Below are 25,967 nucleotides of genomic sequence, written 5' to 3'. Positions count from 1 at the left end.
TGTGCTGGGGGAGCAGCACAGCAAAGAAGGACTCATCCAGGCTGGAAAAACTGATCAGGAAGGCTGGCTCTGTGGTCGGCATGAAGCTGGACACTCTGGTGACAGTGGCAGAGAAAAGGACACTAAAGAAACTGCTGGACATTATGGACAATGCTGGGCATCCTCTGCACACGGCCATAAACAACCAGAAGAGCCTGTTCAGTGACAGGTTGCTTCTCCCCAAGACAAGAACCAACAGACTTAAAAACTCCTTTGTCCCACACGCCATCAGACTGTTTAACTCCTCTCTGGAGGGGAGAGGGAGGGGAAACAGGAGGACAAAGGAGGGGGGAACAACTAAGCTGTAGTGCCTCTTCACCTCACTGTGCAATTACCTTTGTGCAATACTTTTTGTTAATAGTCAACGGTGCAATAGACTCCATACTTGAAATGTGCAATCCACTTGTATTTTTATTTTTATTTTATTCCTATTTATTCTATTTATCCCCTTTGTATATTTTTATCTATATATGTCTTTGTATTTATATATGTGTGTGTGTGTGTATATATATATATATATATATATATAATATTCTGTAACTCTATAACTTCTGTCGGTGCTGTGCTTATTTGGAACCGAATTTCCCAGAGGAACCCACCCGAGGGATTAATAAAGTTTTATCTTATCTTATCTCTCTCTTACATAAACAGGGTGTCTGCAGGTATAAGAGACCTTTTAAATGCTACTTTAAAAAATATTTATAACCAACTTGCAGCTGAGATAGTTACCCATGAAAAGTAAATAAATACTATGAATCATAATTTTCAAGCCATTTGTGATTAAATTTCCGTCTTCCAATTTTAGCATACACAAATGAGTACACCTGCTAGCAAGACCTTCTCCCACTAAACTGAAGCCTAAACACTGGAGCCTTCTCAAGTGACAACCTTCATGACTGAGATGTGAAGCCAACACTGCAGCTCCAACACCTGCAGTTCCTCTAATGTCCAGCAGAGACAGCAGTGAGTCAGTCCCCATAGACTCCCATGTAAAAAATCCAAATATCCAACAAGATGGGGGCCAAAAATTTTTTCACAGATATTGTCCAAGAAATCTGTGATACAAAAAAAGCAGCGCTTTCAAAACCACAGATGTAAAGCTCATGAACAAAGGTGAATGGATCCATACGAGTTATCTTCTGGACACAATAAAGATTCACGGAAAACCATCCAACAGGTCCTAAGAAATTCTAGTCTAACCCAACCAACTAAATCAGTGCTGCGCAAACATTGAAAAAAAAAGGTTTTATTTTTTTGTTTGTATTTTTTTTTCAAGAAACTGTCTGAACTGAAATCCCATCAGTGTCATTGATATCAGTACTTTACTGTCTGTCAGAAACATCGGGCTATAATACACGGTGGCATTTCTAATGTCCTATTGAGTCAGCTGCTGAAACTAAAACTGTTCATGTAAAAAGTACAGTTACAGGTGAACATGATCTCTCATTTGGTTTGTAAAATGTTCCTGTTCAATGAGCAGAAGTGTGTTTCTTTCTGCTCCAGTTCATTCTCTGGTTATTCAACGGACTAAGATGAATGAAGGAACATTCGGCGATGCTCGGCGTCGACACGGCCCACGACTTCACACCCTCGTCCTCTGTGAGAGAGAAGAGCGATGAAGATGCAGTGAGACTGACTGCAGACGTGTTCAACAGAGTCATGAACTGATTTAATCCAACATGCTGCTGAACTCCTTTACATGAACGCTCAGATTCTGCAAGGGCCTGGACAGATCCAAAGGGACCAGATCAGTCCTGATTTTTCATTTTTATTCAACATATCACTTAACAAGAACAATAGAGAGTAAGTGATCAGCAGGAGATATTTAACTGGAACTTGAACTTAGTGAACGGAACTTCTTCTTTGGCAATATTGTAGATAACGTTAAACTTAATCATCATATCGGGCTCCTCTGATGACCTGTTTGCTGCTGCCTGCCACTGAAAGGCTGTGAGGAGAGGGGACACTTGGGTAGTGCATTTATCGTGGCATATAATGATCAGGCAAAATAACTAATTTTGTTGGGGATACCTACTTTTGCACAACACCTGCACTTTCAAATGTACACACATGTAGGCCTACAGGAATATCTGGACCAATCAAAGAGGTCCTGCCCTTGACTATCTCTGATTGGTTTAGACCACAATATGGGCACAATGTGTCTGTTGTTCACCACATGGAGACTTTCAGAGTTGCGGAGACTTTTTTTCTTTTTTTTACTCGAACAGCTGGTCACACCGGTGTGACCTAGGATTTTTTTTTTTTAGTCGCATCATTGAGAACTTAGGTTGCGGGTGCGGGCAAATTGTTCGCACTCTAGAGCCCTGTTTTTATGTGGAAACTCGATCCGCACGTAAAAGTGAAAGTACAAACGAGTGAAAAGGAAAGCACAAACTGCCTTGGCTTAATACAGTTGTACATTAGGGATCTGCATACAGTAAAGTGAAGAAATTTTACATAATTTAAGACAAATTTATGCATTTTCTGTCATGAACGGGCTGTGTTCAGGCAGGTGAGGACCCACACGCAAAACTCACAGAAACAGAACTCAACTCAAGATCACTGCGTTATTGCAGGCTTAACACTGATACAGAACTATACTGGGAATGATAAACTGATGACTGAGGAAACACAGGGAAAATCACACTTCAGGGATGAGACATTGACAGCACGACACAGAACTGAGGGAGACGTGGACATACATACACAGAGGATTAACGAGGGAAGTGGGAGCACACGGGGAACACAGGTGACGCTGATAATCATAACGAGACACGGCAGGAGCAAACACAACACTGACGCACACTGACGGGAGACTATCAAAGTAAAACAGGAAGTACACAGAGACGCAGACCAGAGGGCGAGAGCGAACACAGACATAGCGGGCTGGGGAAAACATGAAATAAAACACGAGGAGAAACGAGGACTCACAGATACACAGAGAGGGCACACAGGGGGTAAAGCCACGAGGGGAAATCTAATAAGCAACATCTTAACAGAACAACCTAGGAACCATGGAATAAATAAAGAACAAAATACAAAAACACAAGAAAACTAAGAACGCTGGGTCAAAATGACCCAGTACCATGACATTTTCCAGTTATTTCTGCCCAAACAAAAATATATATTGTGCTTCAATACCTGCAACCTTAATCAATAAAACCAGCCTTAGCTCTGACTAAACTCTGACAGAAACAAATCATGATGGTAAAGACCAAAGCAGAATGAATATTATATTAAAATCTGTTCATATTTCACATTTTTAGCTCGTCATGAATTTCTTCTGCCCATCAAACCACAAAATGCACCTTTAATGAAAGCCAGCATGCTGCCACAAGGCCCAACCCCCAAATATTCCACAGGAAACTAAAAAAATAATAAGCTTGGATAAGGGCACTTCTAGGAGAAGCAAGTCTGATTTGGCTTTTTGTAGTGATTGTGGAATCTCACACTGCACAGTGTCCACCTATCAGCAGATTTATCCATCTGCTCACAGTAACATCATGTGATGTCAGCACCTCTGAACAGAAACAGCTATGAACTTGAATTATCTTCACATTCTCCTGGTAATCAAACGATAAAGCAGAAACTGGCCAAGACCAGCAGCGAACATGCGAGCAGCAACCGTCATTAATGAAAAGTAAACCAATCAAATGAAAGTATTCAGCGGTAGTCTTCAGTGAAGTCCTCCTCGTTAGTGTCAGAGGAAGGATGTTTACAGAGAGAGCTCAGAGGAGGTAAAAATCAAAAACGGAAGATGAGCCTGAGTCTTCGTCAGCTGTTGGAGGGATTAGAGAAGGAGGTGGAGGCTCCCGCCTCGTCAACCTCCATCAGCGCTGACACACATCTTTGACAGCGTCCTCAGCGGGTCGCCTCGAGGTTAATTGGAAGCCGCATCGTTAAAGATGGCTGGCCTATGAAACTCAATCAAGCGAGACCCATTGTGACTGGCTGCTGAGAGACCCAGCCTCCTGCGCCTGCCATTGGTGAGCCGTGACACTAACAGCAGCTCAACCCCAGATACTACAAACACACACACACACACACACACACACTCTCTGTGTCTATTTATATCCGGGGTTAGACATGGTGAATATTATTACTGAGTAATTAAATCTGTGTGTTCATGCACGACTGATGCGGCACATGGAGTCAAACGTGCTGCTGTGGCCCGTCAGCTGAAAAAACAGAAAAAATAAAAACACAATGGCGTGACGCAGTTGTGCCACCTCGTCTGTGGATAATGAAACAGGATTTTCCCTCTTTGAGCCCCTAAAAATAGCTGCTTCATCCAGGAAGGGGGTCCAGCTCTGTCCAGAGCCACTGAACCAGGTCTTTATGTCATCACATTTTATTACTACAGCACTACATTATGTTGCTCCACACTGATATCTTTGGTATAATCAGCAGAAGCCTGAAGTGCTGTTTTGAGTTAATATCATCCATTGGTTAGATTTTGCACATAAATATGATGCTGTGTTATAGTCACAGGGAGAAATAACTATTCTGTCTTGTTAGAGGAAAACATGTTAATTCAGCAGATGTCCCACAGAAAAGGAAAGTGAGGCCCTTCGTATGTGACCTCGGATGTTTGACGGTGATCCAGACAGACTGTGGCTGGAAAAGATCCGCCTCACTTTGACAACTGTACATCCAGTCCTCAGTAAACTGCTGATCCGGGTGGACGGCGGAGCCTCCACGGGCCTCACACGGGCCTCCTTCACTGACATGGAAAAGGCCTCAGGGCCTTCCTTGTGTCTGTGACAAACATCCTTGTCTCCATTCTCTGAGGCTGAAGGTGACGCACCGAAAACTGTGGCGAAGGCGTCAGCTTATTGAAATCTTTATTTATAACTGTGGGCTCCTGATTTTGTGTCTGTAGTATATATTTGCAGTTACTCCAGAGATTAAATATCACAGCATGCATGCATCAGAATTTATTGACCACACGTGTATAGACACGCTTGGTTGGTAGGTGAGTTTAGGTTAACTCGTGGATTAAAGTCTTCCTTCTGTCAACAAAATCCAAATCAGCAGCTTGTTTGTCTTTCTTTTAATACTTCCTTACTTTGTGTCTACGAGTTAGTGCCAAGACCACCCCTTCCTGTTGCAGACACACATCTTTGATCAGATCAGCTGCTCCGGCCTCCTCCCACAGTCCAAAGCCAGGTTTTAAATTGGTCTCAGGTCTGAACGTGAATTACTGACTTTGTCCATGTGAGCAGACTAGCAACCAAGACACCTCTTCACCCACAACATGGATACACAGTGAAGTAAGTAGAGAGGAATGAGGCTCAGAAATGTCCTCACACAGCTGGGTACTGAGATGACCTTTATCTTGGAACTATTTTCAGCAACGGATTAACCCAAATTCAGTGCTGTAGTGAAAGATTTTGGAAAAACACAATAATGCTTTAAATCCTGTAAACAAAACTATGAAATGTTAATAACGCTTCAGCACTAGTGAAGAAAACAAACATAAAGTGCTGCTGCTGAACGTAAAGGAGAAGACGTGGGCTTCATTACACTTCCTACAAACACGCTCACTCATGAAAACCATGAAATATTGTAAGGTGACGGGTCACTCCCAAACTCTTTTGTGCTGAATAAAATAAGTTAGAGTGTGAACAGAGCAGAGAGGAAATAACAGCTTATCACCGAAACCGGAGCCAAAATTAGAGTCCTAATAAACATGCAGAGATATCATTTGATTGCCAGGATATTTTGTTAGAGTTGCAGCCTGTTTTTCATGTGCCTGTGTCCATTTTACTGGAAGTCAACCACAGCTTCTCTGGTTTGAGACCTTAACCTGTGGCAGGTGAAATTTGTGGTAATATATTGAATGTAGACCCACTCAGCCCCTGCAGGGCCCGAGACAACGACAACAACTGTCTACAGAGAGACCAAACAAGAGAGGTGGGCGGACTGACCCAAATATCAATAGTATCGATATCAACACTAGCATTGGTATTGAATTTATACTAGTGTGATAGGACCAACACTTTGATCCTCTGTGCAGCTCACTGAATTTTGTTAAATGAACTTTTTTTTTTAAATATACCTTAAACATGCAAAATGAAAGATGTCCGAAGCTATTTTATTTATAGCCTGTAACACATTTAAACAGCAGACACTCACTGCTTTAGACACAGGTCCCAAACACCCAGGTTCAAGTCAGCTGAAACGCTTTGTTGTGTAACCCGGTAACTTGGTATTGGTATACCACAATTTGCAGTATTGCACAGAAAGACCATATATATATATATATATATATATATATATATATATATATATATACATACACACACACACATATATATATATACATATATATATATATATATATATATATATATAGTTGTCACAAAGAGATAAAGACTGACCACATCAATTCACAAACATGAGGCACAAAGTATCACAAAGCAGCATATAAATGAAGTGCCAAAGGATTACAAAGGCACGACAAAATACCACAAGTAGAAATTTTCCAAATTGTAATTTCTTGGTCTACAGAGAAAAACGTAACAGTGTTATATGATAAAACCCAAAATAGCTCCAGTATTTCAACCCTCGCTAAATGAAATAAGAGAAAAACAGCCGAGGGTTAAAAGTTAAGCAGCTCGAAACAGCATCATGAAGGCATCTGACATTTTGTAAATGTAGGTGTTGTGCGCTTATGTAACTGCATTAGACACATCACTAGCCTCTGCTTCCAAAGACAGCATTGCCACTGGGAAAATAAGGTAGGCCTTTATGAAACCGTGGCTTCTGTAGGTTGGATATCTGATTGGCTGTGAGCACCATCCTCATCATCACTTTGAGCAGCAGTGTAGGTGCCACAGAGCCCTGTGGCAGACAGTTATGGCGCTGCACTCAGAGCAGATGATGCAGAAGTGATGGCAGAAGCCGGTCATCTGGAAACGTTGCATTAAGTCAGTCTGGTTAGATAATGCTGGACTGATGCCTCTTTGTTTGCTTGTTTTCTGCATATTTGATCTTTCTCTCCCAGCTTGCAGAGGAACAACTGTCAAACTGCTGAAACGAATCACAAACCAAAAATAATCTGCAGTTAAAAGGTTTGGATGGATTTTTTACACCTGTCACTTTGACCCTCTGTGATATTTGATGGCTCGTTTTATCACCGATGGTGTCCACATTTGTTGCACCTGAGCATTTAGACTATTAGGTTTTATATTTACATTTTCGCCTTTGTCCATTTTATTTATAAAGCTATGTTTTAAAATTGCTTAATTGCCTTCAAATATAAACTAATGCTGTATAACTACATTATATAACATCTGGCAATTGTCAAAAGGATGGCAGGTGCATCGAGGCAGGATACGTTTATGTTCTGGATGCAAAGCCAATATAAGACATGCAAACAGAATGAGCCCAAAATCTAAACTTTTGCTTTAAGAATCAACTTCATAAATGTGCTGGAACATGAAGTAAGAATAACTGCACAGCTGAAACATGGTTTCATGCTGCAGAAGCCTTAAAGCAAATTATTCTATTTGCAGAAAACGATTGAAAATCATAACTAATGACATCATAACATTTGAGAATATCTGCCATCAATAAAGGAAACAGTAGAGGAATAAAAAACACAAAGAGAAAGATTATAAAAAGTTTTCATACTGTGCTAAAACAGTTTGGTTAATGGAAAGTTAATTAAGACCAAAAATAAGTTTGGTATATGCACCATTACAGATCTGAGTCAGATGTGAACTTCATGCTTTCTCTCACTGGAAAGGTTTTTGGCTTCAAAGGTTTCCTACTTATTATTTTTACAGCTCGATAAAGACAATCCTGGTTTCTCTTCTCTGCTCTAACCTGTTCTGAGCAGACACCTATCCCACCTGCTGACACGAGCCTGAAAGTTTACCCAGAATGCACTTTGGTTTCTGCTCCTCTATGACACAGACAGTTTATTCAGATTCTGATCGATCCATCGCACTGATGCTCACTGTCACTCAAAGAACTAAAACCAGATTTTTTCTTTGGTCTGTGATGCCTGCAGTGGGTCTAAAACTGATCCTGTTGCAGTTTATATCAGAGCTTAAACCAATTTGTCAGCCCTGAAAGTTTCATATGGAGCTCTGCTCTGCTGCACTTATGAAGTAATGAGAGATCGAAAGACTGGAAAACAGCGTGCTGTTTGTGGGCCAAAAGCCTTCACGGCCTCATTAAATATACTGAAAATATGCATGAGCTGATGTGAGTAGGCCAGAGGAGAACTTCTCTTTGATACTCTATTAGGTTTTCATCCCTCCGGCTGAGACCGGTTGACAGCATGCAGTTGTTATAAATAAAAGACATAAATGGCATCTTTGTCCTCCTGTCCCATCAACAGGTTACAGCATGAACCTTTAAGTGCAGCGGGTCTCACAGAGACTGACTCTGTTCAACAGATCAAACTTCCCCTCCGAATGTTCTGCTTCCACGTCCCTCTGAGCACCACTGGAAACCTGTTTATTTGCATTTCATATGTTAATTACTCTCAGAGACTGTTTGTCAGGGAGGTGACGCTATCGTGACTGTGAAGTGAAATTACGAGGCAATCCCCCCCCCGGCTTGTCTGATGATCAGGAAACGGCAGCAGAGTTTATCCAGGAAGGTGCTGGCACGCAAGGCGGAGACACCAAGAGGGATTAATTAGCATTCTCAGCAGAGTTTACATATATTTGATTAATTCGAGTCCTCACAATGCTTTCCATTTTAAAGTTAACTGCTCTTCTCCAGGGCTAAACAATTAGGTTGCATAAGCTCATCTGAGTCTTACATTTCCATGTCACAGACCTCGAGCCAGCTGAGCAGCTCAGCTGAAAACCTTTAATTATCACACGCCAATGAGGCAATCATTTTCTATTTACTCATGAACTCTCTGCTACGCTCACGGCTCCAGTTAATGACCCGGTACAGCCCAGGTTTAAAATAACCTGTGTCAACTCCACGCCGGCATCCGATCCATCTTTTTTCCATAATTGCAGGTGTGCATCCACTCTGCAGCAGTGCGGCGCTCTCAGATAATATGCTACTGGTTTAGTAATGCAAAGCCTATTAGGATCCAAGTGGAGACACACAAAGCAGGAGGCAGACATGATGAACAAAAGGTGAGCTTTACTTCTGAGGTTTGAAGACGCCAACACAAACTCAAGAAACAACCAAAGACAGCAAACGCAAAACCACAAGCAGGCTGACAACCAACAAAGACCCAGGTAAATGCAATGAGGGAGGGGTGGCCAATCACAGATCTGGGCAGTCCCCATCTGCCCTTGTGGGACTAATAAAGGTATATCAATCAATCAATCAATCAATCAATCAATCAATCGAGGCCTTCCCCAAACCGCAGCTCATTTCTTGATTAAGCCATTCGCCTTTATCTACTAAAAATGCTACCAAACCTAAAATGAGGATGTGAGCCCAGCTATTGAATAGCATATGAATGCCAACCTTTTTTCAGTGTGCAGCATAATCATAAAGACTTCAGTTCCTCACAGCAGTAACTGCTGCAGGACTAGTCAGTGATCACTGAGGGAGTCCACAATAAACCAAACACGTCATCATCTCTGAAACATTTGTTTCCTAAACTGAACTGAACTGTGAGCCGGAGACTCTCGTGCATGAGCGTAGCTCCAGAAGGACATCTGGGTCCAGATTATTTGGATTAGTTCTTATCTTGAGATCATCCTGATGATTGCTTCACACTCAGCAATGAGGCAGTGAGTCAGGAGAGTGAGAATAAACACGTCTACAAATGTAATCAATGAGGGAGCAGTGCCACCGCTGACGACTGTTTCAAACTTCACGGCTCACCTGTGCACTGACACTCCACGGCTGCTCCTCAAGCACTTTGAATGATTTAATGTCTTCAGCTTCAAAAAATGTTACTGCTTTAATAAAATTACTTTAGTAGTTCACATTAAAGTGACACTACAGCGTCTTTAAGTGCGTCAACTTCTATATTTTGTCATATCCACTCAACTTTAACAGTTTTCAGTTTCATTTGAAGCTGACTGGATTCACCTTCAGCTATCACTCCAGCTCTGACTGACAGCTCAACCTCAGCTGGCATGTTGATGATGTTCAGTGTGTTAACTCATTTCAAAGCTTCATCTTTAGCTTGTGTTAAACTTCTGTGAGGACTTCAAATATACCACAGCTCACTGTTCAGCTCTAACACAAAGCATTAACCTCAGCTGCAGCACCTGTTTATCATCGAACTGGGATCCTGGTCACACCTGAGATGCTGCAGAGCTTTTGTTCTTGTTTAACGTTTACATAACCTTAAGATAACTTTCAGCCAGAAGCACGCATATTTGCTCATCAATCTGAGTCACAGGTGACTGAGTAGCTTCATTGGCAGGTGAATTTAAAGTCTGCCCGTGGACACCTGTGCTCCTCTGCCTACGACTGCTCTTCCATACAGGAGCTTGGTTCTTATGCAACGAGAGGCTTAATAAATCCTCCACACAGCACAGAGATTACTGTCAGCAGAAGTAATGGACAAAGCAGCTGAAATGTGAGGAAGAGAGCAGATTTCTGCACTCAGCTGAACTGTATGTGAAAAAACAAATTTCTGCCCCTCAAAGATGGATTCATCAGTGATGCAGTTTTTTAATCACACCATGAGTCCGTCCAATCAGGAATCATACAGCACGACATGATTTGGACTAAAGTAAACAGTACGTAATGTTGGTGCAACGTGGAAGTATTTCATGATATTTGGTGACCAGTTTGCATCCCCATCACATGTTCAGACTGTGCTGGGGTCACAAATGTGAACAGGTGGACAACAACCCATCCACCCTGGGAAGTTGACGGGGGAAAAGTGGATTCTCGTGATTCTTATCAATGCAGGGAACTTTTTTTTTCACTCCCTGACTAATCAGTCACACTAATCTTTAGAAATGGCACTCACTTAAATTCAAACAGACTCCCTCAGAGTCAGTCAGAAGCCATGCAAAGTTTCCCCCTCCTATTGATGTTTTCAGTCACACAGCCTCCAGGTGTTGGTTCTGTTTAATATTTTTCCTTCATAACTTACATATAGCCAATATCCAAATGAAAGTTTCAGGGCTGAAAAACACATTTAAGCTCTGTTAAAAACTGAAACTCAATTAGTTTGACTCCCACTGCAAGCTGTGACGGATTTGTCTGAATGACTACAGATCTCCTCTCTCATTTTCTGTGCATTTTAGAGAGCGTTTGAGCGGTCACTGGCAAATTGTAAACTACAGAGTGAACAAAGTGTTACAGTGAGTGAAGTAGTTTGTTTTCTCAGTCTGTTCTGCAAGGTCTTCACCTATAGCTCTTACAGGTGTTCTGATTTAAAGGAAGCTTCCTGTCCCCACACAGGTGTTAAAGGTCAAACCTGAATGAAGATCCAAAGGCTCTGAAAACACAGAGGCCATAGAAATGACTCTTTTCCTCCAGAGTCATCGCCTTCACTCGAAGGATGAGCTCAACCCCATCTTTGCTCTCTCACTGCTCTCACACTTTTTTCAGGCAGTGGCCGAGGTTGCAGCTGAGCACTGAGTGTGTGTGTGTGTGTGTGTGTGTGTGTGTGTGTGTGTGTGTGTGTGTGTGTGTGTGTGTGTGTGTGTGTGAAATATATTTATATGAGTGTACATGTTATGTAACTTCCTCATTGCATTGTCTCTCCTGCTCCCAGCGTTTTCCTGGCCTGCGCACAGCAGAGCAGAGGGGATCAGAGTCCTGTTGGGGGGGCTGCAGAGCTCATCTAATCACCTCAGCCGATTCAGAGCAGGCTCCGCAGCCTTCCTGCCTTTTGCTGTTAGTTTTAGTGCCAAAAGCTTCAGTCATGTGTCCACAGCTAAGCCTCATGGTCACATATTTGCTTCTGATGGTCGTGTTGTAATTGTGCTAATCACGGAGCGCTGTAATTAGCTGTGCTGCTACAGCCCCTCTAATACTTCCTGTGTTGCTTTTCTGTCATGCAAAGTCTTAGACGCCCGCGGATTTCGTACATTTATTAAAAATAGAAGCAGGATAATGTAAATACTGCATATCACAAAGTATGTGTGTTATCTGAATTTGTGGGACAGTGGCTCAGATTAGTCAGGGGTGTCTTTTTAGCATCTCTCGGCTCTCAGTGAAATGAGATGTCAGTCAATCTGACAGCTGCGGATGGGTATTTTTGCCGGCATGCAAAGTTTTTTTAATCTCCTCCAAGTTTTTGAGGGCACAGCTTAAACTTCAGGCTCAAATCCTGGGAAAATGTTCAAGGTCAGACAAAAGATGGAAGAAAAAAGAGTGCAGTGACGGCTGCTTCCTCACATCCAGACATCTGAATCCACGTGTCTAATTTTCTGTGCCAACAAAATCCTTCAAGAAGAATATCTGTTCATAGTAAATAAGGCTGGAGTACATGTGTTATATAAGACACTTTCCATCCGATTTTCAATTGTCCACCCAATATGATCACATAAAAATATAAATAAAAAGTGACGATGGACAAACACAGATACCGCTGTCTCCATGCTTTTATTCCTGGACATTATTACAGCAGCTTTGCATATTCAGTGTTCATAAAAATCCTTCTCTCACACTGTCTGAAACAAGCTGCTATAGCTCCTCTTCCTTGACTTTCTTCTTATTGGCTGCACTTGTAAACAGGTTTGGACTGCAGGTGGGTGGGGCTTCTGTGCCTGACATGATCATGATAGGGATAACCTGTCTCTGTGACATAATTCAGAGCAAAGAGTAGAAAAAGCTGTGCGAAACTGAGTATTCAGAGCGCTCTGCAGCATGAACTTTTGTTCACAGGTTTTACTGTCTCTGCACTGAGCTCATTATTAGAAACTTTGGAGGCTGAATATATGACAGGAAGTAAGGAGAAGCAGGATAGGTCCCACATAATCTCAGGACAGAGCTCACCTGACCTCTGAGCTCAGTGAGCTCTGTCCTGGTGATGATGGTCAGGTCACAAAGGAGCAGGACGCAGAAAGGATTTACCATAAGGTTCCCATATGGTTTCTTTCACAATTAAAGCATTAATTTCAAAATCAAATCAACAGGACAAGCTCGAAATGACTGTAGGAAAACATCCATAAAAAAAAAAAATGTGAAAATGGGAATACTCGTTATGGTTAATTGTGGTGATTCACTGCAGTATCTACTGTTCTCATGACTAGAAAAGCATTTTTATCTGCTAGATTTGCCCAGAATAAATCTGTTAATGCTTCTCTCACTTATAGTAATGGATTTGGTTCAGTAATGCCTAACATCGAGGACTTCACAGCAAAAAGCGCAGATTACTTTTCATTGAAACTATCCAGCAGGAAACTGAAGCCTGTATCAGACTTTCAGGGATGTTTTCATGGATCTGTGGATGACACTAAGCCCCCTCCTCGACACTGTTTATTCAGCTGCCAGCAGCAGACGGCTTCCCCTAATTGGGAGATCGGCCGCCAGTTCACCAGATTACAGGACGACGGCGGTGCTGCCAGAGTTTATGACGCTTGGACGGTGTCCCGGTGCTCCGGTTATATCTGGCTAATTGATGCGTCCAGCAGAGCAGTTTAGCCCAATAACAGCAAACAGCACAGGAAAGATGGGAGTGTAGATCAGAAGTTTGTGACCACCTGAGAATCAATAGATTGAGATTTTGTCCATTTTAATTGTGTTTTACTTCCTTTAAATATATTTTTATGTCTGTCAAGTCTGGTCCCTTTAAATAGTGTCAATTTTGTCTTTCTCTATGAAAAACAATTTAATATTGTTTATTCACACCTTTATTTAAATATCAGTGGATGTAGAAGTATTAGGCTGACCTTCGTTGAAATCATTGATGAATTGATGATGGATATTGATATTAAAGTGGAGTTTGGCATCTATTTCTCTTTTATTCCATTTTCATAAAAGGTTTTTCTGTGACATATAAACTGAGTTTCAACAACAGCTTTAAGGTCATCAGGCCCACCCCAACTCAGAACAATCAGATAAACCAGAACTGGATCTCACCCAGGCCAGCGTTCATAACTCAGGTCTAGATCTGGCCCACAAGTTGGGGAGCGATACTACTTGGGCTGCCTCTGAATAAAATGTATTCATGTAAACCAACTGAAAAAACAGAAGTGGGACTAATCCTAATTTACTGTGAGCCTGTGCCAATTCGCACACCTATCTCCCTCACACACTGTTTAAACTGATGACACTTGTTGGTTCACTCCTGTTTGCAGTGAAGGATGTCATCAGTGCCACATCAGTGTGAGAAGCTGACCCACGTCTGCATGAGGTCTCAGCCTTTAAAGCAGAGACAGAGAGAGATTTTCAAAGTGTTCAGGCAAATATGTATATTTCATGCTGGCTGATGTAAGTTACATCATACCACTGAAAGCTTCAGAACAGGTACTAAAAACATTATGTGCAGAGCTTTAAGTACTTTCTCCTTTTCTACTATTTACAGTCAAATTAGTGTCTCAAAGCATATTACACCAATCTGACAAATCCTGTTATTCTGTCTTTGAACAAAGTGAGACATAAAGATGTGTTAGTTTCAGAAAATACTGTCCAACTTCTATAAAAGCATGAAACATACAATATCCAGCAGCTCTAAAGCAGTATAGTATTGAAGGGGTTTATTAGCCTAGAGCCAAATTATTAAAAGACGTCTGATCTACAGTGCTGTCAGGCTTTGGAGAAAAAGAGAGGACCCAGATGGAGGAAAACTAGACCAGTAAAGCTCATTATGAGTAAAATGTTAACAAACTGAGCTGCACAAAACCTTCATCACCATCACCAACGATTACCAAAACCCCCAAAATATGAAGACTACTGTGACAGCTCCAGGACATGTTTGCCTCAGCTTAGCACGTCTTAATGTTAGCACAAAATTCAAACATTAAGACTTTAAACGGTGGAGTCCAGAAAATAGTGGGCGACAGCAAGGTGGTTACAGCCATCTTTTATATACAGTCTGTGATTTCATGCCATATTTTGTTGATGGACATCTGGCTTGGCTGACATTTATATTTCCTTGAGCTACAGAAATGTTCATGTCTATTATTGATTATAAACAGACTTTGAAAAGATCAAATAAACAAACAATTAACCTCTAGAAGAAGTGTTCAAAGATATTTAGCCATCATTCAGAGCCTTTCTTTAACAAGCAGCCAGGAGTGCACAGAGGAGATGGTGATGAAGGCTGTAATTACCCAGTGAAATCAGATGAAAGTAATAAAGGATGCGGGCTAGCATGTGCATTGGCTTCTGGTCGACTGCGTCCAGATGCTGCACTGTTGGCGGCGTGTCGGTGTAGGTGAGGCCATGTGGATCTGCAGGACAGATTTTTGTCCTGCAGCTTTCTGGTTGGTGAAAGGCTCGCACAGCAGAAATGATGCTAAACGACCGTTTTCTCTATGAAAAAGGCAACTGTCATCATGGCTACAGAGGCCTCAAACAATGGCGAGTGGAGAGAAAAATGGATAAACAGAAAAGTTACATAATCTAACTGGATTCAGGCAGCGAGGGGACCTGGATCGTTCACAAAGGTCAGCAGAAGAGCCCCTGAAATGATTAAAGGCAGGAGGGGGCAGCTGATGGATGATGAGGTTTGGAAAGTTGAGCCAAGATGATTAGGTAGAAAAAAATGTCTGCATATCAGTGACTCAGGGAACATCTCCTTGATTCTTTTATCCTCTGGATAAATATTCTTTATCCTGTTATTGAACCCAGTGAGCCTGAAAATGAAGGTCACTGAGTCACAGCATCCATTTACGCTATGAAAACAAGTTGACTGTATAATCAATCAATCAATCAATCAATCAATCAATCAATCAAGTCAACATTTAAGGCCGACCTGTTCTGCTTCTCTTTATTTCCTGTATCTCCAGCAGTAAGCAGGAAAGCACAGGAGCCCCACCAACCTGCTTTTCTGTTTACTGTCACCATTATCTGTACCATAACACACACTGAGCATGTGTGAAAAGGGATTCCTGCTCCTACCTTTCACAATAAAAGCCCTCAGTATGTATACAGCATGTAGGTTTGCAGAAGTGAAGAAGGTTTTTGCTGATAAGCAGATGAGTAAAACGAGTTACAGAAGGATGGTGAAGCAGTTTACTGCAGAGCCAAGATTAAAGTAATATTAACTTTAGTTTTACCAGCTATGAAATACAGGATTCAATATTTTCTTATAGGAATTATATTTTCCAGATAAAATCATATTTTTTTAAGTTCTTGGAAGCTAATTTCTAATAGCCCAAAAATGATCAAAGAACCTCAGTATCAGATATTGATATTAATTATTCAAAGCTGCTGTGGAGTCAAAAACACACAGCTGGAAATAATCAGAATAATTCAGCTTTACATTCAGTGTAAACTAAGTAAGTAAGTAAAGTTTATTTATTAAGCGCTTTTCATAGACAGGTAGTCACAAAGCGCTGTACACAAAGATTAAAATAAACAGTACGATAAATAGCAAAATGCACAATATACACAATATAAGAGGTTAAATGTAAATTAAAAATGTAAAAAGCGTTGGTCAACCGAAGGCTTGTTTAAACAGTAAAGTTTTTAACTACTTTTTAAAAGAATCCACAGAGTCACACAAATGTAGTTGTAGAGGTAGACTGTTCCACAGCCTTGGTGCCACAGACTGAAAGGCTCTGTCCCCTTTCATCTTCAGTTGTGTTTGGCGAGCAACCAACAAACTCTGAGTCTGTGAGCGGAGGCAACGAGCAGCAGTGTATTTTGTAAGAAGCTTGGATAAATAATCTGGGGCTTGGCCATGTACTGCTCTGTACGTTAAAACAATAATTTTAAAACAAATTGTAAAATCTGTTGGGAGCCAGTGTAAAGAACATAAAATAGGAGTAATGTGAGCTCGCTTGCGAGTTAGTAGTCTGGCTGCTGCATTTTGTATAGCTTGGAGGCGGGAAAGAGATGATTTATCCAAGCTGGTAAACAGGGAATTACAATAATCTAAACGCGATGACACAAATGCACGGACAATTTTTTCCAGTTCAGCTAAGGAGACCATATGTCGCAATTTAGAAATGTTCCTTAAATGAAAGAAACTGGAACGAGACAGAGATTTTACGTGTGAGTCAATGTCCAGAGAAGAGTCAAATATTACTCCAAGATTTCGAATATTTGGCTTAGCAGAAGGACAGAAAGGGGCAAGAACCTGACTGATTTTAGAATATAGATCAGGAGGAGCTGTGATCATGGTCTCTGTCTTGTTCATGTTTAAAACAAGGTAATTGTTAGCAAGCCAGTCAGAAACCTGAGTTAAGCACTGGACTAGGGTGGACAGCCTATCCAGCTGATGAGGCTTAAAGGACATATATACAGCTGAATGTCATCGGCATAGAAAGGATAAGACAGGTCACTAAAAGACTGAATAATGCCAGCTAAAGGAAACATATAAAAAGAAAATAATAATGGACCCAAAACTGTACCCTGTGGAACCCCGCAGGTTAGGGCAGCAGTGTTAGAGGAGAACCTGTCAGTCCTAACAGAAAAGGTCCTACCTGATAAATAGGAAGAAAACCAGTCTAAGGCGGTGCCAGATATACCAGCCAGAACTTTCAGCCTGTTAAGTAGGAAAGGTCACTTCATTCACTCGCACTTTTAACAAGAAGAACATCGAAACACTAAATTTAAAGGCTAATTTTATCGAAAGAAAACAGACTTTCACAGTCCTTCATTCCAGCAGAAGGATGATCTCGGACAGCTCTAAGATCACAGTACCAGCCCACACACCCCAGCTCCACAGTTTGATTTTGTCTCCTTCCTGTTTCTACATGACGACTGTCGAGCACAAAGCCGGCTCTGAAGAAATGGTTCCTATGTTTGCTGTGGACGACTCTCACTGCAAATCCATGACTGTGAGCCAAACGTTCTCACCCAACATCAGCAGCCAACATTAGGTATAAACGGTGACAGCGTTGTTTTAAGCAGTAAGTAAAGAAGGGTTTCTCCTCCAGCTGCTTATCAGGCTGTGCCAGTGATCATAAGGCCTCATAAATTGGAAGTTATTACAAAGGAAATGGAGAAAGTGATAATGCAGCCATTAATACTCATTTAGATGCTCATTGTGCAATGGTGGAGCTTGAATCTTAAAAAATGTACCTTTTTATTCTGATGCCAGAAGCAGAAAGTTCACTTCTGGATTCTCTCTATAAAATTGCCTCCCGAAAAGCTCGGGCAACTGATTGGTTAGCTGAACTGTCAGAACTGAAGTTTACCTTATATGGTCTCATATTGAATTCATAATATGTGGGGCTTAATATGCTTAGAATGAAATGCTATTTTCACATGTACAGCAACCAACCTGCAGTTCCTGAGTTCCTCAGTCCCCAATCCCATGTTAAAGCTTCACAGCCGAAATAAACATTATTACAGCTTGATACACAAATGGTTTTCTCTCTGTGGATAATTTCTCCCTTCATAACAGTTTTAAGATAAAATTGTATTAAAGCTTAAAGTTTGCGTTATTAGGGGCTTGGCCTCTTTGACTGACAGTTAGATGGTGATGCCGGTGGCATGAACTGCTAGCTGTCTTTAACTGGACCTCTGGACTGTGTTTGTGCTGTTGGAGCCTTTTGGAGCATTTTTAATGACATCATGTGACCAATAACATGGCTGCTGTGAGGTTTCTGTAAGTTCCAGTTTTGGTTCACATTGAAGTTCTACCTTAAAGTCGTGAACTCTGGGTAGTGACTGATAGAATGAAACCAACCTGGGTTACATCAGATTCACATGTACTCATCTGTAAGAAAGACTTGACTAAACACGTAGGAGCTTCTTCTTTCTGGAACTCTGCTTCTTCAGCGTGTGGATCAAATAAGCAGACAACACGCTTTCACTCCCAAAGCATAAAATTTTATGCTAGGTGACAAATTGTCTGTATATTACACTTTCAGCCACCCAACAGGTCCCTATATTACGAGTTCAAAAAAATGAGGAAACATGAGAACCGTTTGGAATGAATCTACACATGTACTTTTATTTTACTTAAATCACTTTGGAAAACACTATCTAACATGATTAAGGTGGTGGTTAACAGTTATGGTTAAGGTTAGCGATACGGTTAGGGTTAGGGCTGGAATACAGGGCTGGAACATGTGTTATCGCAGGAGCATCATTCTGTTTGATTTCATGCACAATCCAGCACGTAGCATAAGAACACAAACCATCACCTTTCGCGTTCCCATGGAACGCCTCGGGGCGTGACAAATCATCAGTATATTCCGCGTCAGGAGTGAGAATGGGCTGGAGCAGACTGTGAAATTGAAGTCGAATGTTCAGTGGTCAGCTACAGAAATGAGGAGCTTTGGATTTAAACTGCTCTCGATATTTGAGGTAACAGACGCAACTACTAATAGAAGGCAAGATATTGCTGACTAAACTAAAGGCTGTGTGGGAAATGTAATAGAGTATTATGTAAGCATCCATCAGCCACAAACTGATGCATGAACAGCCAGTAGTTCTTTCAGTTGAATGTGCTTTAGGACATCCACACAGATCTCGTAGTGTTGCTTCTTTGTGCTGGAAGCAGCTGAAGACGTGATGAAGAGCCTTTCTGTGCTCTCCCAGCTGGGAGGAGACCCCGGGGTAGACCCAAAACTCTCAGGAGAGATTATATTTAACTCCTCTGGTCTGAGAACACCTCGGGATCCCAAAGGAGAAACTGGAAGGTGTTGCTGGGGAATGCGACATCTGAAATATCCTGTTTAGGCTGCTGCTGCTACCCGACTTCAGACAAGCTGAATATAACTGACCGATTCAGACCATATTCTCCTTCAAACTAAACGATGTGGTGGTTTCTTTGTGTGCTGTTTTTGTTTCCTGGACAGGATCAGGCCAAAGGAGGAAGCTGCTTTATAATTAGGGATGCAGATTTTGTGATGTGCAGTCTCTCCTAATTTTGATAAAAACCTCTATAAATATCTAAAGTGGACTTGTTTGGTGCATTAAGATGCCCCCATCGAACCTCCAGCGCTCCCCGGTCTCCCAGGACAAATGTGCAGGAAGCTCCCAGCTGCTTCAGAGATAACACCCAAAGTGACAGCTGACGGCTTCTCGCCTGCAGACTCCATCTGTGCACTGCCACTTTTACCCAAACTAAAAATAAAAGATAACAAATCCCCACCTTCCACTGAGGGAGGTGGGAGCTTGAGTCCAACTGAACGACAGGAAGGCAGAGCATGAATGAAACAAGTGAAAGTGCTTTCCGTTTAATGTTTGCCTTCATCTTTAAATATTCAATATTAATATTCATCTTTAAATACCGGTCTTAGTACATGAAGACAGTGATGTGTCTTTTCATCATTTGGAAGCTGTAAGTCTGACAAACTGTTGGAGTCATTTTAATTTTAAATCTACCTGGACACTGGCTCAACAGTTAAGTTGTCCAAAAAAGTCATGATTTTAGTTACCGTGTTCAGTCTGCCCCATATCTGCACAAAGACATCCCTCCTCTGCGGTAACTCTCACACTAATCTGCTCTGAAACAGCTCCAACTTGTCCTTCCAGCAGGTCAAAGGCAGCGTTTTGTTTTCCCAGCATAAGTCTTCTGTTTTTAACACATCAGAGGTTACATGTCACAGGCTTTGTGCTCCATAGCCTGAGACCTAACGAAGCCTGCAAGGTGAGGATTAGCGACTCCAGTCACCAGTGGGTTAGTTAGAGTTCGCAGCCCTCCAGGAGATATTGTGAAAGTGATTCATCAAACAGATGTCCAGACTTTAAGGTTAATTAGAAGATGTGTGATTGTTAAAGACGCTGCCACTTTAAAGCTTGCTGGATTTAGAAATATTGAAGAAAAGCCACCAGTTTACGATCACAGTGCTGAAAATACTCGAGTCATACAAGCATACATGGTGAAAGGTTTCAGCTTCGACATTATGGATGGTTGTCACGTCACTTCTCCTCCAGAAAAAAGAAACAAACACGTGGTCACGTATTTGCAGCTTAGTTTGTAATGCTGTGATAACAGTATGCGTACAGAGACGTCTCTGATACTGAGCTAAGCTCTGAAGGCACCAAGCCACATGGAACCTGTGTGAAAGCTGCAATCATTTTAGTAATGTTTCCAGACTCTTAGCTTTAGCATGATGATGAAGACTTCCATGTTCACTGCAGAAAATTATTAGCTGTATTATTAGCTGTGTATGTTGGGGAAAAAAACATGCTGGGATTCAAAAAATATTTGGAGTAACGATGTAATTATCATGTTTGCCTGAATAATCAATTATTTTCTTAGGACACTTGAAATAATTTAGCTGTGTTATGAAACATGATCCTAAACTCGGACTCATTCTTGGACAGATGTTAAATAGAGACACTCCTGTAGGAACAGGTCAGAAGGGGGATTCCTCCCAAAAAGTATGAAATGAAATGAAATAAAATCCACAGCGAGTATCCTGGTGATGATGACACTATGTGTGGTTAGTATGCTGATTGGTTGAAACGTGTGCATGGATGAGAGAGGACTTGAAAAGAAAATTCACCACAAATACGAAAAATAATGAAAGCTCCAAAAAGAAGCTCAGACAGGCTGATTAATTTCTTTTCACGCCATCATAAAGAAATTCTTTCTCTACTTTCACTTCTGTTTTCTCTGTGGGTGGAGCTAAACAACAAAACCAACAACAAACTACCACCCCCTGTTAACAGTACAGCACAGCAACATGTAGACATTGGTCTGCAGAGCTCTTCATAGGATCAGCAGGGCCACACTTGCCCTGTCTCAAAAGTATTTGTGTAATTTCTCTTGCTGCCTGAAGGTGGCAACAAAAAGCTCTAATCCTGTTTCTGACACATATCTCTTCCTGTTAAAAGGGAGATTTCCCCCCCCCCCCCCCCCCCCCCCACTGTTGTCAAGTGCAGTATAGTATATAATCTAAAGTGTCACTCAGGTGACTGTAATTATGGTCGGATGCAATATGAATATAACCAAAATTCGTGCATATTTAAATAATATAGAGTAGAAGTTTGTATGCTTTGTTTTTAATAGACAAAAATAAAATTTAATTTAAATTTAAGATATAATTGAATTTTGTAACTTGAAATTTGGCATCAATGGGACTCCATACAGAGGAGCGTGGTGCTGAAAGGACAGCTCCCGGCGACATGACTGCGCCTCACGTGCACACTACTGAGCATGTCATTACATAAAAACTCTTAAAATGTGCTCACATGTTCTCACCTGGTATCGCTGATGCTCGATCTCTCCAGACGGTTTCTGCTCTGTCCTCTTTTCTTGGCTGTTGTTCCCTCAGTTTAAAAAAAAAAATCCCAAATGTTCTTTATTTAAAAGTTCAAGGCTGAGGTCCCCCCCAAACCCTCTCTGATTTAAACAGAACCTGAGTGAAGGAAAACAGGTGTCTGCATCTCAAAAATATACTTTTGTTTTTCTACAATAAGAGCAGCCTGTGGGGAATATTTACACGTCTGCTGCCAGTATAAACATCACAGTTGGGAAATTATTATTATTATTATTATTATTATTATTATTTGTTGTTGTTGCACTACTGAATGTGGTCTGCGTCCTGCATTATATACACAGTCTGGTTGGTCCCGGTAATCCTCTCACTGTGTCAAGTAATTATTCCGAGTCATGCTTGTCCCTGATTATCTGCAGCATCTGATGTCCCACTTCCCTCTAATTCATCCATGAGTTAGATAGAGTTTGATGCTCTGCAGGTGTCCCTGCTTTATTAAAGGGCCTCTGTGTTGCATCACATGCGCTGCAGCTCGTTCATAACTCCGCACTTTTAACTGTCGTGCTTACCAGATGATGGGGATTAAAGTGTGCTTTTTATAAACCAACCCTCTTAAAACTTTTCAGGATTGCAATGTGTTGATCCTCCAACTGCAATGTGCAAAGACTTAAGAGCCCATTAACGGGGTTTATTCTACACGACTGTATCTGCTTTAAGCCCAGGTGTGCTCGTGCACGGCTACAGGTCCGTCTCCCGCGTGTCCAGACAGAACGCGTAAAGGGATCTCTTGAAGTCCACGCTGCTGTTTGCTTTGATGTTCGTTTTCTCCACCGAAGCGCCCGCCTCGTTGTTCTCCACATCCTGAGACTTCACGGACGCTTTGCTGCCTTTGCGCTTAAGCTCGGGGCTCTCTCTGCCGCTGTTGGGCTCGTCCTTCAGGGAGGACTGATCCTGGTCCGTCTCCCGGTGGTAGAAGTAGTTGAAGTTGGACACGATGACGGGCACCGGCAGCGCGATGGTCAGCACTCCGGCGATGGCGCACAGAGAGCCCACGATCTTCCCCCCGACTGTCACCGGCCTCATGTCACCGTAACCCACAGTCGTCATGGTGACTACCGCCCACCAGAAGGCGTCGGGGATGCTGGAGAAGTGGGACTCCGGCTCGTCAGCTTCGGCGAAGTACACAGCGCTGGAGAAGAGGATGACCCCGATGAAGAGAAAGAAGATGAGCAGGCCAAGCTCGCGCATGCTGGCCTTCAGAGTCTGGCCCAGGATCTGCAGCCCTTTGGAGTGTCGGGACAGCTTGAAGATGCGGAAGACCCGGACCAAGCGGATGACCCTCAGGATGGCTAGAGACATGGCCTGCTGACCGTTCTGGTGCTCCTGGCCCTGCTGCTCCGCCAGCTCCGTGCCCACGGTGATGAAGTAAGGCATGATGGACATGATGTCGATGATGTTCATGATGGTCTTGGAGAACTCGGACTTGCTGGGGCACGCAAAAAAGCGCACGATGAGCTCGAAGGTGAACCAGATGACGCACGTGGTCTCGATGATGAAGAAGGGGTCGGTGAAGGTGAGCGACGGCCGGGGCGCCGTGCTGTTGTCCAGACGGCTGGTGACCGCCAGCTCCCTCTCATCCCTGAATTCCGGCAGCGTTTCCAGGCAGAAGGTGATGATGGATATGGTGATGACGATCACGGACACGATGGCGATGCCCCGGGCCGGGCTGGAACTCTCCGGGTACTCGAAGATGAGCCAGACCTGCTTCTGGAACTCGTTCTGCGGCAGCGGCTTTTCCTCCTCTTTAATGAAGCCCTCATCCTCGCGGAACCGGTCCATGGCCTCCTCCCCCAGTTGGTAGAACCGGATCTCGTCCGCAAACACGTCTATGGACACGTTGACGGGTCTCCGGATCTTTCCTCCGGACTGATAAAAATACAGTATCCCGTCGAAGCTCGGCCGGTTCCGGTCAAAGAAGTACTCGTTCCGGAGCGGGTCGAAGTACTTGATCCTCTTAGCGGGGTCTCCCAATAAAGTGTCAGGGAACTGGTTGAGGGTACCCAGCTGGGTCTCGTACCTCAGACCCGCGATGTTGATGAGCACCCTCTCGTTGCTCTCCGTATCCATGTCCATGTCCAGCATATCCTCGTCGAACAGGTGGGGACTGTGGTCCGCGCGTAAAAGCGCATCCATGGCGTTCTCGCTGCAGCTCAGAGTGTTGTTCATGTCATTGATCTTCCAGGGGCTGTGCGGCGGCTGCGGGCCGCCCCGGGTGTTCAGCTCCTTGCTGTAGTCCTCTCCCCGCCCGCCTTGAACGAAGCCCGGCTGAGGGACATCCAGCGCGTTCCGGCAGCTCTCCTCGGCATTGTTGCCTCCACCTCCTCCTCCACCGCTCCCTTTCGCGCCGCCGTTCTCAAAGCTCACCAAGGCTATCTCCATCCCGCAGCCATCCACAGTTACAGCGCGCAGAGCAGGAGAGACTTGTTGATCCTGAGCGCGAACATCCTCCAGGAAACTCACAGAGAGGAGCAGCGGGGGAGACGCAGCTCCTGCAGCTCCTACTCAAGGGACCGCATCTGTGGAGGGTCTTCTGTTCTTCAGGCTCCGAGCCGCCGCACGTCTGCGCCAAACGGACGGAAAAAGCGCACAAAAGGAGAAGAAGACCCGGATGATATACACACACACAGAGAGAGAGAGAGGCAGCAGTGATCACTCCTGACGTCAAAAGTGTTGCTCGACCTGCTGCGCTCCTCTCTCTCTCTCTCTCTCTCTCTCTTTCTCTCTCTCTCACTGGGAGAGAGCCCCCGGTGGGGACAAAGCGCGCGCACTGACCATCTCATTTTTTTAATATTCACTTTCATTTATTTGGATTTCTGCGCAGGGGACAGTCCGCGTGCACGTGCAAACAGCGACGGTTTAAAAATGTCACTGAAAACCTCAAAGATCAAAGTCTGATCCAACACAACATGACGGTCTGTGGCAAAAAGCCCACATGTCTCACCTGCTCGCTCCCACTCCGGTACACACCTGTGAGCTTGTCAGGCAGTGTGAATGAAGAGGTCAAAGGTTACGAGCGCCACAGCTGCCCAAGGACAGAACAGAGTCAGTATTTCAGTGTTGGAGAAGAAGATGCATGAAAACTTTTTATTTCCATGAAGTTTGTTTTGTCTTGATTTATAAACCTTTGCTCCTGTTTCCTGTCACTCTGACCTCTCCCTGTCAGCCATCTGTGATCTCATTGCATTGGTTGCTAATACAGAGACAGCCCAACCTGCTTGCACACTCAGCCTGAAGCTCACCTGTTTGCGGAGGACAGCGACCATGAAATTCCATTTGAAACCACAAGCTGCTGTTCCTCTGCCGGCCACCAGAGGCCCCAGTTGTGAGCCAGTCCTCACAAAGTCCTGTTAACATAAAGATACTGACAGGCTGATGCAGAAGCTGTTTTGGTGTCTGTATATAACCCTTAACAGGAGTGAGGATTAGCATTGACTAACACTACCTCAGATGACCTCGCTGGTGTTTGTGGACACAAATCCATGCTTCAGTTTATTCTGAAAAACAGAATAAACTGAGATGCTGTGAGGTCATGTGGTGATTTCTTTCTGTCATTTTGTTTTTATTTTCACTCCTTACACAACATCAGACCTTCCTTTTTGTGTTTTGCTGCCACAGCAGCACACGTGTGCAAGCTTTCAGGTTTCCTTATTGCGCACACATCCATCTCCTTAC

The 25,967-nt window shown here is 42.9% G+C and overlaps 1 protein-coding gene across 1 annotated transcript in view; it reads right to left on the bottom strand.

The window, feature by feature from the left end:
* LOC146369612 (potassium voltage-gated channel subfamily A member 5) overlaps positions 1-24,926 on the bottom strand; it is a 43,308-nt gene extending 18,382 nt beyond the window's left edge. The window contains exon 1 of the mRNA XM_084910239.1: positions 22,220-24,926. Coding sequence (XP_084766365.1) covers positions 22,974-24,674 — 1,701 coding nt within the window. The 5' untranslated portion in view covers positions 24,675-24,926 and the 3' untranslated portion in view covers positions 22,220-22,973. The remainder of the gene's footprint in view (positions 1-22,219) is intronic.
* Positions 24,927-25,967: the final 1,041 nt, after the last annotated feature.

The sequence above is a fragment of the Perissodus microlepis genome, chromosome 17 (genome assembly GCF_051167445.1).
Source record: "Perissodus microlepis isolate ML-2025 ecotype Zambia chromosome 17, ASM5116744v1, whole genome shotgun sequence".
NCBI lineage: Eukaryota > Metazoa > Chordata > Actinopteri > Cichliformes > Cichlidae > Perissodus > Perissodus microlepis.
This window is presented reverse-complemented; position numbering and strand designations above follow the sequence as displayed.